Source organism: Xenopus laevis, chromosome 5L (assembly GCF_017654675.1).
Source record: "Xenopus laevis strain J_2021 chromosome 5L, Xenopus_laevis_v10.1, whole genome shotgun sequence".
Lineage (NCBI taxonomy): Eukaryota > Metazoa > Chordata > Amphibia > Anura > Pipidae > Xenopus > Xenopus laevis.
In genome coordinates, this window is record NC_054379.1 from 91941512 (window position 1) to 91955697 (window position 14186).

The 14186-nt window shown below is 37.1% G+C and overlaps 1 protein-coding gene across 6 annotated transcripts in view; it reads left to right on the forward strand.

Annotated features, from left to right (window-relative positions):
* The window catches only part of LOC108716896 (protein dopey-1), a 50175-nt gene that overhangs the window by 4066 nt on the left and 31923 nt on the right, over positions 1-14186 (forward strand). For 5 of the 6 annotated variants that reach the window (XM_018263444.2, XM_018263442.2, XM_018263446.2 and 2 more), the window contains exons 2-10: positions 1673-1863; positions 3003-3184; positions 6500-6670; positions 7579-7768; positions 8247-8345; positions 9212-9311; positions 12551-12660; positions 13359-13467; positions 13793-13913. In XM_018263444.2, the coding sequence (XP_018118933.1) occupies positions 1726-1863; positions 3003-3184; positions 6500-6670; positions 7579-7768; positions 8247-8345; positions 9212-9311; positions 12551-12660; positions 13359-13467; positions 13793-13913 (1220 nt within the window). In that variant the 5' untranslated portion in view covers positions 1673-1725. The remainder of the gene's footprint in view (positions 1-1672; positions 1864-3002; positions 3185-6499; positions 6671-7578; positions 7769-8246; positions 8346-9211; positions 9312-12550; positions 12661-13358; positions 13468-13792; positions 13914-14186) is intronic. The other variant, XM_041563055.1, reaches the window with a different exon arrangement.

The window sequence follows — 14186 nt, forward strand, 5'->3', positions numbered from 1 at the left end:
GATCTCCGCCGGATAAAAAATGTCAGGACTCTCCTCACATGGTCCGAAAATCGTACGAATCCCCGATTCGTACGATCAGATCTTTGCGTCTATGGCCAGCTGCTACACAGAGAAAGGCAGAATTTTTAATTGATTGTATTTAGAAAGTTCTTTCTTCAGTATGAGGAAGCTTATTTTATTTAATTTTCATTTTCACGATAGTTCCCCTTTAAAAGACCCACCCTCTGTGAATATGGGCTGAGACACTGTGTGTCAGAGGCATAACCTCTAAATTGGAAGCGTATCAGTCCGTACAAAATCTGCCATTGTTTTCCAAAAGAGATATACCTTTTACAGGTATATAGTTGGCTGTAAACAAAACTCTGCATGTAGTACAGCATTTGATAATGGCAGAGATTGGTGTTCTATGCCTTAAAACCTTGCAAGAAAATTGAATGCTAGTCCAATAAAAGAAACACAAATCTTGCTGGATATTGTAAAACAATCTTCTATTCTACAAGTGTATTCATATCTAGAACATCACAGTGACCATATAATTTATTTCCTTTATGCTTTAGCCTTAGCCTGGCAATTACTGAACAGTTTATATATGCCAATAAGAATGTGATTTTCCTGTGTGATAGATAACACTGTTGGTGAACTTGAGATTGGCTGTAATCGCACTGGGGTGTAGTAGCTTATCATATCTAGGCTGTGGCTTGTTTTCATTGCACAGATTCCAGAAACAGCGTACTCTATCATGTGCATGTGAATCATTGATTGGACCTTATTTACTAAGAAAAAAACTTTAATACAGATGATGCAGTGCTGGCTAACTGTGGGCCAGAGTCTGTTTTGCATATGACTTGCACTGCTGGGCTGAATAAGGTATACAGGTCAGACTTTCTGTTATTATAGTAGTAACTTGTAGTTTTCTGTATAAAGATTGAGTTAATTTTGTTTTTTTACATTTTTATCAGTCATAAGATCTGACTAATATAACATCCAAATGTGCTAACAATTTCTCAGCCTTTTAATTTATGTTTGGGTTAAAACTAAGGGGGTTATCTATTAAGGTTTGAGTTGTGTTTTCCACGAAAATTCAAGTTTTCAAGTTTTTTTGGTCAAAAGTCACATTTTTGGGTTAAAAAAAACCTAAAATTTTTCAAGATACAATGGAAATAGCTTGAATCCGAAAATACACCATCTGAAACCTGTCGAGTTCACATAGGAGTTGGCAGAAGTCCCTTGAACCATTTGAAGATGTTAATAGCCTTCAGGATGTTCGAGTTTTTTTAGGAGGCTTTTGCCTGAAAACTGGAGCGATTCCAGTTTTTCCAGCCGAAAACTTGATTAATTTAAGTTTTTGGGTTGTTTCTTAAATTAGAAACCATTCGAGTTGTGCGGTCATTCAAGTTCATTCGAGGTACAAAGAACTCTAAAGCTGGAACCTTTGATAAATAATCCCCTATGTGTTGCCTGGTGCTAGAAAATACATCAGAAAACTCCCCTATAGTATAACAGGTTGGTTTATAATATTTTACCCAGTCCTATTAACCTATTAAAAATATGACACCCAGGATGCATAATTAGAAAAAATAAGATCAAAAAGGTAAATCTATTTTCCATGCTTGATCAAATTGCCATATTTCTATATATCCATTGTTTACTAGAACTGTATTTCCTTCCTTAGGTGATGCTTTCTCATGAGTACAGGCCTTGCCTCTAGAGGGACGTGGTGTGAGAATGAACGCAGAGGAATTAGAACTTCTAAGTGACTCCAAGTATAGGAACTATGTGGCAGCTGTTGACAAAGCGTTAAAGAACTTTGAATATTCCAGCGAATGGGCTGATCTTATATCTGCACTTGGGAAGCTTAACAAGGTCAGTGTGAAACTGATAATTAGTTAAAAACAAGTAACTGTAACTGTAATTTTAAATCCAGAGAGCATTGCTAGGTTGACATATTCTCTTTAATTTGTGAATGTGTTTTTTATTAAAACAAAAATGAATTAGTCAGCAGTCTTCTAACTCTTATCCGTACCAGCAACCCCCAAGATTCAACTCTGAAACTAACATAACAGTGCATTTAACAGCAGCAGCAGCAGCTAATGAGATGTTTGCTTTCATTATTCTGACTGCCCTAGATTGATGAAAGCTAATGGTGGAGTGTTTCTCCACTGGTACTCTATTGTATTTTTATCAGTAGTAGTAGTAGTAGTGGATGATTAAAAAAAGAGGCAAAAAAGCCTAACATAGTTTTGTTGTACCATTGACCACAACATGGCAGCTATTTGGCAGACAATATCAACTATTTCACTAGACTTTGTTTAACTGTGTTTCATTACCACATATCTGTGCTTCATGGCTGGGCTGGCCGTATGATATGAAAATAAAATAAGAAAAAAGCTCACACTTCACTCAACATAACTTGTTTATATCTTTAGCTTTTACCTTGTGGAATGTAAGAAACCAAACTTCTCCTTCTTGCTACGTTGCTCTGTATATTAATGAATTAATTAATATTTTGTTACACTTTACCTTACTCTTTCTTTGTGCCTTGTTTATATTAACTGGTACAATGGACATATTAGCAGTAGGTGCAAATTTCTGTGGGATATTTTATATACATTTGACTGTAATGCTTTACCTCATTTTTCTTTTTTATATCAGGTCGTGATGCTGTTTTTTTTTTTTTTTTTGGAATAGAGGCTGGGGCTTGATAATTAACTCACATACCCATCTGAGCTCATTCAAGGACCCATAGCAAGGCATCAGTTATTCACTTTTACCATGTTAGCTCCCATTAAGAATATTTGATTTGAATTATTTTTTTATTTTTACATTTACTCTAAGTGCTGGACATGGTTTCCAGTTTTGAAAATGCAGTAGTTTTAAATACATTGCTTGAATATACAGCTATATTGAGATAATATTTAAGTTGTTTAAGGGGCATTTTACCATAAGTTATAAGTTATAAAAAATATTTTATTCTGTTTTTAATTGTGCCTTACTTGTGACAGGTTTTGCAGAACAATGCAAAGTATCAGGTTGTTCCTAAAAAAATAACAATTGGTAAGAGGCTGGCACAATGCCTTCACCCTGCCTTGCCCGGTGGCGTTCACAGGAAAGCCCTGGAGACCTACGAAATTATCTTCAAAATTATTGGACCAAAGCGCCTTGCCAAAGACCTCTTTCTGTACAGGTAATTTGCATATTGCCTTGTATTCTGCTGATAGCTTGCAGCTTGAATTCTCCTGCACATATGCCCTATATGGTTTCCAATTGTTTTCTAAATAACATATTTATTGGATGTTAACATTTTTCAGCAGAATATGTGTTAATACCGGAAGGGAAAGAAAAAAATATCACATAAATTCAGTATACTACAGTATGTCATTGCAGACTTTCCTGGTTTTTCATTACTAGTATAGTACTAGTACTATTATTAGTGATGCAAAATGTAGGCAGTTATTACACAGCATACTTTTATGTATTTGTTTATGCTTTTGTTTTATTGAAATTTTTTGCAAAAAGTTTTTCACAAACATCCACCGTGTTAACAGAAAAAAAGGTCACAAATGAACAAATTATACTTCAAGGGATTCAAATGTGTTTGATATCCACAAATTTCCATGGAGCTATTGGACTACAAGAAAACATAAGAAGAAATAAGGAATGAAAAAAGAAGAGGGGGGGTTATCAGTAGATTCAAGTGGAACAATCAAATCTGCTTGGGTAGTGATACTGAATCCATGGATCCCAAACCTTCATGAATTGCCTTTGCTTGTCAAGTGCTACACTAGTTAATTTTTCCATAATGAATACTCTGTCTATTCTTGCCTTAAAGGAATTGTTCAGTATAAAAATAAAAACTGGGTAAATAGGCTGTGCCAAAAAAAGTTTCTAATATAGTTAGTAAGGCCAAAATGTATAAAGGCTGGAGTGACTGGATGTCTAACATAACAGCCAGAACACTACTTCCTTCTTTTCAGCTCTCTTCGCTTCCATTGACTGATTACCAAGCAGTAAACACTCAGTGACTTGAGGGGGGGGGGGGCACATGGGTCATACCTGTTGCTTTTGAATCTGAGCTGAATGCTGAGGATCAATTGCAAACTCCCTGAACAGTTATGTCCCATGTGGCCCCCTTCAAGCTGACTAACTCAGCTCTAGAGTGTACAAGTAGTTTTCTGGCTATTATGTTAGACATCCAGTCACTCCAGCCTTTATATATGACATTTTTGTTCCTTTAACCTCCAGAAAATACAGGTTAGGATTAAGCCAGGCCTTTGCAATTACTTGCTTGGTGGCAGTGAATATTGGGTGTAATTAAGGTACACTGTGCTCTAAAAATTGCATAGATTTTTTATTTATTTTTATTTAAGAAGTCCTTAAGAAGACATTTTGGGTATATTAACCTATAATACTGCATAAATTATTTGTTAAACCCTAATCCATAAATGCTATGCTTTATCACAGTTCCAAAATATATGTGCTATTGTACCTGGGGTGGCACAGCCCCTGAAACAATTGAGGTAGGTGCCAGGGGTCCATTTAGCTTTACAACTCTACTCAAAACCGTATATAATGTTTCCTGAGCTAACACATTACTAGAATTATGCATGTATTTGAAAAAAATGTTTGCCCGTCTTGGTCATCTAAGATTAGAGACAGTTCTGCTTTATAAATTTCAAGGTGTCGATGTTAATACATTGATAATAGATAAAATTAAGCAATCCTTTCATTAAAGGAGAACTAAACCCTAAAAATGAATATAGCTAAAATGCCATATTTTATATAATGACCATATTGCATCAGGCTAAAGTTCAGTTTCTCATTAGCAGCAATGATCCAGGATTTCAAACTTGTCACAGGGTATCCCCATATTGAAAAGTGTCTGCAACATTCACATGCTCAGTGGGCTCTGAGCAGTTGATGAGAAGCTGAGCTTAGGGGTCATCGCAAATCAAGCAGAAATTTAGGTTTCCCTCTAATATAAGCTGATGTTATTTTTAATGTAATATATAATGGCGTATATGCTTAAGCCTGGTGGAAAAAAATCACAGGCGCTGCGGCTAAAGGATGATGTTTAGAGAGCCAATTAGGTTTAATACTAATTGAGTGTCCTATAGCAAGAGCATACAATATTGTTGGGAAAACAATAGATCTATAAGACTGTTTGTAATTCCAGAGAAGGTCCCCAAGATGATCGATTGACAAATGTCTTATTAATTAGAATCCATTTGGACAAACCAATTTAATAACTGTGTAACTTGGGCAGCAAAATAATATTCCTGAAGGTTTGGGACGCTCAATCCTCCCGTGGATCTGTGTCTATAAATGATTTTGCATGCTACATGCATTCTGTAATTTGGTTAACAAATCTGTTGGGGGTGCTTGGGGAAGAGTTCTAAATAAATACAAAATACAAGGTAGAACACTCGTTTTTATAATGTTGATCCTGCCGAACCATGAAACAGTAATTGTTTTCCAGAAATCCAGATCGTCCATAAACTTCTTAATAAGATCCTTATAATTAGCATATAATTCACTTCACTTAAGGTATTATGTGAATCTGTGAGGCATACCCCTAAATATTTTATTGAAGAATAAGACCGGTTATAATTAAAATTAAGTTCCAGAAGCTTTATCGTATGAGGCGACATGTTAAGGGCTAAAGCTTCTGATTTAGCAATGTTTATTTTGAGATCGGAAAGCAAGCTAAATTTATCCAAAACGTAATAATTGTCAGTATATAGACAACATTTGTACTCTTTGTCTGCTACCGTTAAGCCACTAATATCGTTATTAGTGCAGTAGTGCCGCTAAGAATCCCATTATCAAGACAAAAACGGTTGGCCACAAGGGGCAGCCCTGTCTAGTACCTCTTCCTATAGCAATTGAGGTGGTAAGTAACCAGGGATGTTTTATTTGTACAGTGGGAAAATGATAAAATGCCTGAATGTGTGACACAAAAGTTAGGGGGAATCTGTACCTGATTAATGCATATTTAAGGAAATCCCACCATACAGTCAAAAGATATTTCTATATCTGGTCATTTCTTTCCAATTTATGCAGCAGAATTGGTGCTCAGAATGAGCAGTTACGGGAGCTTTGGGTGCTTTATCCTCGGGTCTGACCGAAGCGATGTGCCTGCACATCTCCTTATTTTCCTGGGCCTTTTCGGGTAACAGAGTGCCTGATGGAAACCTTGTATAAACAGTCATAAACTTGAGCCCACACACTTGGTTAACATTATACCAGTATAAAAGAAATTCTAGTCAATACTTTTGTTGCAGACATGTTGCACAACATGTTTTTTTCTCTAACTTGTACACATTTTACTAGGCACTTGCCATATGCATCCTGTCTTTGCTCATCTTTATATATTCTGCAGTGCTTTATAGAGACTGTATATCATTCACATAAGTCTCTGCTCTAACTTACAGTTTGTCCTTATCTTATTAATTGTTGCTTGCCAGTGTGAAATCATGAATGTCTTTCTGTTTATTCTCAGCTCCGGTCTCTTCCCTCTGCTGACAAATGCTGCTATGTCTGTGAAACCAGCGTTACTTAGTCTGTACGAGATGTACTACCTTCCTCTTGGCAAAACCTTGAAACCTGGACTGCAAGGACTGCTCACTGGAATCCTTCCAGGACTAGAGGAAGGTTCTGAATATTACGATAGGTGGGTGCATGTCTATAGACTGCTTCTGCAAGTTTGGAACCTCTGATATTTCTATTGTAAATGTATCATTTTTGTTATGTCTTAGATAATTTAAAAATTGCTTATTGTTGTCTAGACAACAACTACATTGCATTTGCCTTACAGAAAACACCTATATTGATATATCTAATATAATATAAAAGACAAATGTTTACATTCCATGTGCAGCCATTTCTTTGATTCTGTGTATTCTAACCACTCTTCTGAAGGTGGCCATTGATGCACTGATAATATTGTGTGAACAAATTTTCATACAATATTTGGTGTGTATATGGTGGGAGACGAGCTGACCAATATCGGCAGAAGGCTTTGATATAGTTTTATGGCACGGCTCACCCCTCTCCCATCTGCTGCCTATGGGAATTACATGAAACAGCCTGAATGTGTGATTTTCTTGTGAAAACTCATACATGAGAGCATATTTAGCTGAGAACTGCATGTAACCACGTGAAAATTGCCTTTTCTGTTGTTTTTACATGACTCCTTTAAGCACCAAAGTGGTGTGACTAGAGGCAATTTTGAACTAAACTAAGTGGGATTTAATGATACGCTATAGTGATTATTGCTATCATTGGTATTGTGGCCAGAATAGAAGAATGATTACTGGCAATGCTATTTAGTACCTGTATACTCTATGTCTATGATGTGGGTGTCCTGTACAAATCACAATAATGCAATTAGCTAAGAATACTTTTAGCACTGTAACATTAGTGGCAACTATTATAACCTTTATGTTTGTGTCTGTAAGTTACTCACATGCTTGGACTCTTTATGCTTAGATGCTTTATGGGAGTACCTCCTTCCTTGTTTTTACACAAATATTTGTGATCTATAGGTTTTTTAATTTTTTCCCCTCTTTTTCACAACAGGACTAACACCTTGTTAGAGAAGGTGGCTTCTGCTGTGGAACAATCTGCATTTTACAGTGCATTGTGGGGAAGTCTTCTCACCAGCCCTGCAGTGAGATTGCCTGGCATCACCTATGTGCTGTCACACCTTAACAGAAAACTTTCTATGGAGGATCAGCTTTATATCATTGGCAGTGATATTGAATTAATGGTAACCCTTCTTGTCTTCTTTTGGCATAGGAAAATTACAAATTTGCTTAACTGAATTTGATTTTCCATGAGCTAAAAGGTGCCCCTTTAATTGATATAATATACAATTAAAATGCTCAGTAGAGCAGAAAATTTGAGGGTAAACTCTCCTTATATTTGCTTTACAAATAATTAACTTTTATTTGTTTGCTTTCTTTCTTTCTCGCTTGCTTGTTTGTTACGAATCAGGAGTTTGACATAATCTCCAGGCATGTTAGGAATTGCAGAAAATATGGTAGCATTCGTGGACTGCTTGCACTGTCCTAAATGCTTACATTTCACAGACTGATGAATTCTACTCTAATTCATTCTTTAAAATGTGTCTGTGTTCTATTGAGACATGCATCTCAGATATATAAATAAACATTTGGAACTTTCATTTGGTAAATAAGTGCATATTTGGTTGTTGTAAATGAAAATAATTACTTTTTGGATTTCAGGTGGAAGCTGTAAGCACATCTGTGCAGGACTCCAGTGTGCTTGTTCAGAGGAGTACGCTAGACCTTATACTCTTCTGCTTTCCTTTCCATATGAGCCAGGTATCAGCTGTAGACTTTTTAATATTTTTTTCTTGGCCATGTTGTATTATCTGTTTATATTATATCAGTGTGCTAACTCTAGTAATCTAGAACTTGGCCGTCAAACTAGGGGCTCGCGGCATGTAACCCACTAATGTATTTTTATGGATGTGACCCACTAATGTATTTTTATGACCCCAGACTACTCATGAACGTCTTAGACTTCTTTGGATAACATGATTTTAATATATTTTGGCCCTTGGCTTGAGATGTAAGCAGCCTGCTGTAAAAAGAACAGCTCGAATTCTTCTTTGTCTCCCCCCATAAAAAGTATATGCCCTCACTATTGCTATATTGAAATACAGCACCTCAAGTTGTTTCACATTGTCAATGTAATGTATTGTGAAAAGTGTACATGGTTGGTTATTGCTCAGGTATGCACACTGATGCATTTTTGGTTGATAATGGAGGACTCAAGAAACCCTTGGCACTGCCCTAGTTGCACATGCCAGGTAGCAAGTCTTTTGACACTACAAATAGAGGGAATCATAACAGACCAACAATCAAACCATATACAGTATATAAAGAGCAAGGAGGTGAATATTGGTCCAATATTCCTGGTCTAAACAGCTAAAGTTTATCTTTCCTTGTGTTAATACTTCAGCAATATATCCCTTACTTATCCTGGATAGAATTCCCCTGTGTTCTTTCTGTGTAATTAATATTACAATAAGGCAACAAAAAGGTTCACAAATGCAGTGCACACCTGCATGTTGGGGAGTCAAATTCTACCCCCTCCAATGTCTCTTGAAATCTTGCAGTGTCAGGAAAGTGTCATACTTTGCTAGTGTTCTTTTTTTTTTTTTCTTCTTCTTCATTACCTATAGGCAACCCGTCCTGATATGATTCGTATCTTGTCAGCTGCACTGCGTGTGGTGTTACGTAGAGACATGTCTTTGAATCGAAGACTTTATGCTTGGCTCCTTGGTATGTGGGTAATCCATAAATAATGGATAATTCCATAAAAATAGATATGTATTTTGTTCGTTTTGTTTATCTTTGCTATTACTGATCCCATGTCCACACACCCAGTTGCAGCGAGCTGGCACTCCTTTTTAGCCTGGTTCAAAGTACAAGTGATTTATTTCATTGCATCCAACCAGTTTCTTGTGACATTGTGCATGATTTAACTTGTACAGGCAAAACATTTCTACTGTCATTTTCATTCAAGTTTATCCTCCAAAAAAAAAAAATCGAAAACAGTGAAACCTTGTTAGGGATCATTTGTGCAATATCATGATTTTGAACTGTAAAATATGGAGGGTAAAATTAAATTTAGCTAGTCTGTTTCACCAACTACTGGTTGGAAAGTTTTTCATAGTTGCGCCTTGCTTTCTCCAACAACCAAACATTTGAATGTATTATTTTTCTTAAGTTGGATGGCCAAGCTAAGTGTTGATTATAGTAGCAGTAACCAATTACATCTAAGAAATTATAATCATTGCAAACTAGTCCACCATTCATCGACTTAGACTCTGAGAAAAGTGTTGGACAGGTTATGGGCTTCTGTCTGCCTGCTAGGAGTGGTTCTCATGAGTGAGGTAAAACACAGTGGGGGTCATTTATCAACACTGGGCAAATGTGCCCGTGGGTAGTAACTCATGGCAATTGTTGCATTCATTGTTCTACCTGGCTGAAGAAAGACACTCAGTGATTGGTTGCTATAGGTTACTGCCCATGGGCACATTTGCCCAGTGTTGATAAATGAGCCCCAGTCTGCACATTAATTATTACTTCTCATTAAAAGTATCAGAAATGGTTGGGAGGGGTAGAGGTTTGGTATGGAAATACGACATAAGAAAATAAAATTCAGGTCATTCAAACAAATCTGCTATAGCAGAGCTAACACAGTGCTTTTATGGTGCACCATTGTGTTCTGTGTTTCCATGGGGCAGATTTACTAAAGGGCGAAGTGGCAAATGCTGGGGACAATTTGCCATTGTTACCGCCTGCAGGGACTTTGCCAATTTACTAACGGACACAGGGGTCACTTCGCTAGTGAAGGAGATAGACGCTAGTGGTGATTCGCACTCTATTGCCAGGTGACTTTTCGCTCTGGCGAATGGACAGTACTCTGCAAATTCACTAAAATGCGGATTTTACTGAACGTTACCACTTTCCAGCTCAGACCAGGCGAAGTGCACTGGAATGCATAGAACTTCCTCAATTTTCTGTTAATTACTGGCGTCTTTTCCTTTTTTCAGGGTGATAGGCTGAAATTTGTTGACTCTCTTGACTTTATTAAGGTTCCCTGGATATGTCTAGTTATCAGTGTCAATGTAATGTTTTAGATGCAACATGTAACAGAAAGAGGTCCATTCAACTTTAAATTTCCTGCCGTATGCAAATTAGCCTGAGCGCAAGACCTCTAACAAATTTGCACTAAGCAGAATCGAACATTGAATTCGTCAGCGTCTGTCGGCCAGGAGGAAACTTTGCATTTTAGTAATTAGCGTTGTTCCAGAGAATTTTCGCCAGGCAAAGTGTGTGGGTGTGAAGCCATCGCTGGCGAATTTTCGCGGCTTAGTAAATTTACCCCCATTATTTGCAAGGTTTAGGCCTAGTGCCTCAGAGGGCAGTTTCAGTGTGAAAATACATGCTAAGTGCTAAAAACTGTTGCTGCCGATCTGGCTGCCAACGGGTGTTGTATACTGCAGGTCAGCATTTGGTAAAGATATAAATCGTGTACATCTCTGCTGTATGCAGTACAATAACCCTCTATTCCATTCCTTATGTAAATATCATGTTTATTAATGAGAAATAATACTTTTTTTATTATAAACCTATCAGTAGTGATAAGGGACATTTTTCACAAGGCATGGACTCACTGTAAAATTTGGAGTTTCGCCATCTGCAAATTTTTTTACAAAACTACAGCAAAATGTTTCTGTGAAAATTTTCGCTAAAAACACGCCCATTAATCTCAATGCATTTTGCATGAAAAAACACCACAAAAATTATTGTAAGGTTATCAGTAATTATGGGGCAAATTCACTAAGATGCGAATTTGCGCCAGGCGCAACTTCGCCGCACTTCGCCAGGCGTAGTTTCGCCAGCGCTTCGCAAATTCACTAAAATCCGAAGTTGCGCACAGGGGTAGCGTAAGGTTGCGGAGTTGCGCTAGCGTTGTTTCGCTATATAAAGCGAAGTTGCGCTAGCGAAGGCTAATTTGCATATGGCGCGAAATTCAAATTTCAATAGAGGAACACGGATCTGCACTACAAATGCCTGGAAAACCTTCAAATCAGCAAATAAAAATTTTATTTTGCCCTACACATGTGCCCACTGTCTAGGTAAGTTGCCATGAGTCAGGAAATGTAGGGGGGAGGAAGGGGAGCCCCAAAAAATTTTCGATCTTTTTCAGCCTATCAGCCATCATGTAGAAAACACGCCAGCGTTTTTTGGGACTTAGAAAAAATTTTGACTTTTTTTTAAACAATCCCTATCTACTCTATTGCACTTTGCCAGGTCTGAGGTGGCGAAGGAAGTCTAGCGTAAAAGGTAGCGTTCACTAAACTGCGCAAGTTAGTGAATTTGCGTAGTTTCGTCGCTAACGAAGATTCGCCTGGCGTAAGGTTGCGAAGTAACACTAGCGAAACTACGCCAGCGTTCGTTAGTGAATATGCGCAGTAGCGAAAATGCCAAACGCTAGCGAATTAACGCTAGCGTTCGGCGCTTCGCGCCTTAGTGAATTTGCCCCTATGAGTGAAGTTTTTCACAGTTTTGCGAAACCACAGCAAAATTTGCCATGAAACGTTTCCCCTAGAAAAAAAAAAAAAAAAACGCCCACAGACTTCACTGCATTTTGCACAAAAAATGGCTGTTGACTTTAATGTATTTTATGTGGGACAAAAATACAGTGAAAAAATGCCCTTTGATTTCAGTGCTTTTTGCAGTCTTGCAAATTTTTCTGCAGGACAGATTCACTCTTCACTACTTATTGCTCATTTTGTAGCTATTGCTGATAGTGTTATTAGCACTGCTGATACAAAGTAAAACACAGTCTACAGTTAAAGTAAATAACCTTATTCTTACTAAACTCTGAATTGGTATTTCTCCTGCTTTCATTATGGGGACTCCAAATCTGGTGAGTTATCAGAACCCATTGCTGTTTTTTTGTTTTAAGATATGAACCTGATTTTATCACCTTGTTATTTTACTCAAAGGGTTTGATAACAATGGTGCTGCTGTAGGACCAAGAAGCTCAAGGCAAAGCAACCATGAGGAACATGCCACTCACTATTTTAATACATTCTCCAAGGAGCTCCTAGTGCAGGTTGGTACTGGGCCACTTCTGTCTGTTTTTATACCTGTACTAAGAAAGGCAAACTAAGAACTACTTCTGTTTATCACCAAAATGAAAACAATGGACTGTTGTGTATGATATTTGATTCTTTTAGTGAGCGCTTCCTCAGAGATCATGGATTAAGACATATTAGCGCTACAGATATTTTCAGACCATTAAATGTATGTTTTTAAGGGAACTTTAGTTGTTAAAAAATATAAACAGGCAAGTGCAGGGCTGTTCCTTATCATGTAAGAGGAAGATTAGCAACTGGCTCACATATTTAAAAAAAAATAATAAATTATGTGTGGGACACATGCAACTTTAATGTAAGCATGTATTTAGCATGTATTTGTTTCTCTCCACTGCCTTCAGTATTGACAATAATACAGTATAGCTGCAAAATAATTTTATTACAGGGTTTATAATTATTTTCCTTTATCTAGTGCATATTTTGAAGTGCATAACATAAATAATAAACCTTTTAAATCAGTCCCTGCTTCAGTGGAGCTTACAATCTCAGGTCCCTATAACACTCACATATGCTATGGTTAGTTTTATAAGGAGCCAATTAACCTACTTTTCATTATATAGAAAAATGACCAAACTTTACTTTTACTGTTGATTCTCTGCATTTGAATGACTACAAATAATAATGAATAATGTGGTGCAATTATTTATTTTTGTAGGCTATGGTAGGAACATTACAAGGAAAAGAAATGAACAGAGAGAGTGCCTCTGTGCAAGACTTAAAGCCATTCCGAATTCTCATAAGTCTATTGGACAAGCCTGAGCTAGGTAAAGGATTTTCGGTATTTTCGCTGAAAAAAAAATAGGTTACTCCAGCCGGCAATGGTTTTATTTTCCATAATCACAGATTTTACATACATACATACAATACTGCCGAGTGTGAATGATTTGATTACTTAAATACTTTTTATAAGGGTAACACTGAAGTCATGATTGTATGATGTTTAGCCAGAGGCATTGGTTTTAATAGTAGCATGCTTATGGTATATACTGTAGTTACTGAGAATGGATGCTCACAATTTAGCTGCTTTTTCCAGAAAACCTGATATACAGTTGGCATACTCAAAAGTCAAATACCTGTGTTTGTGTTTAGGACCAGCAATCTTGGAAGATGTACTTATAGAAGTGTTCAGGACATTGTACACACAGTGCAAAGCAGAACTTGATCTTCAGGCTCAGACTCCTTTTAGCAAGGACCCAGCGCAGTTAAGTAGGTGAGTACTCACGACAGGCAATAGTTGATGCTGATATCTAGTATCTAGTATTGATATCTAGTATTGGTACCATTTTGCAGTGGGGGAAGTACAAACTGAAGAAAACAGCAATGTGTTTCCTTGGCTTTGCAAGCAGTTACTGTTTACTTTAAAAGTGATGGGGAGTTTAATATCATGCAGTGCTTTGTAGTGTAGTAAGAAATTTCCAGGTAACAATACACACAGGCACACCTTGTAAGCCTCTCCCTCTTGATTGCAATTGCAACATTGTAA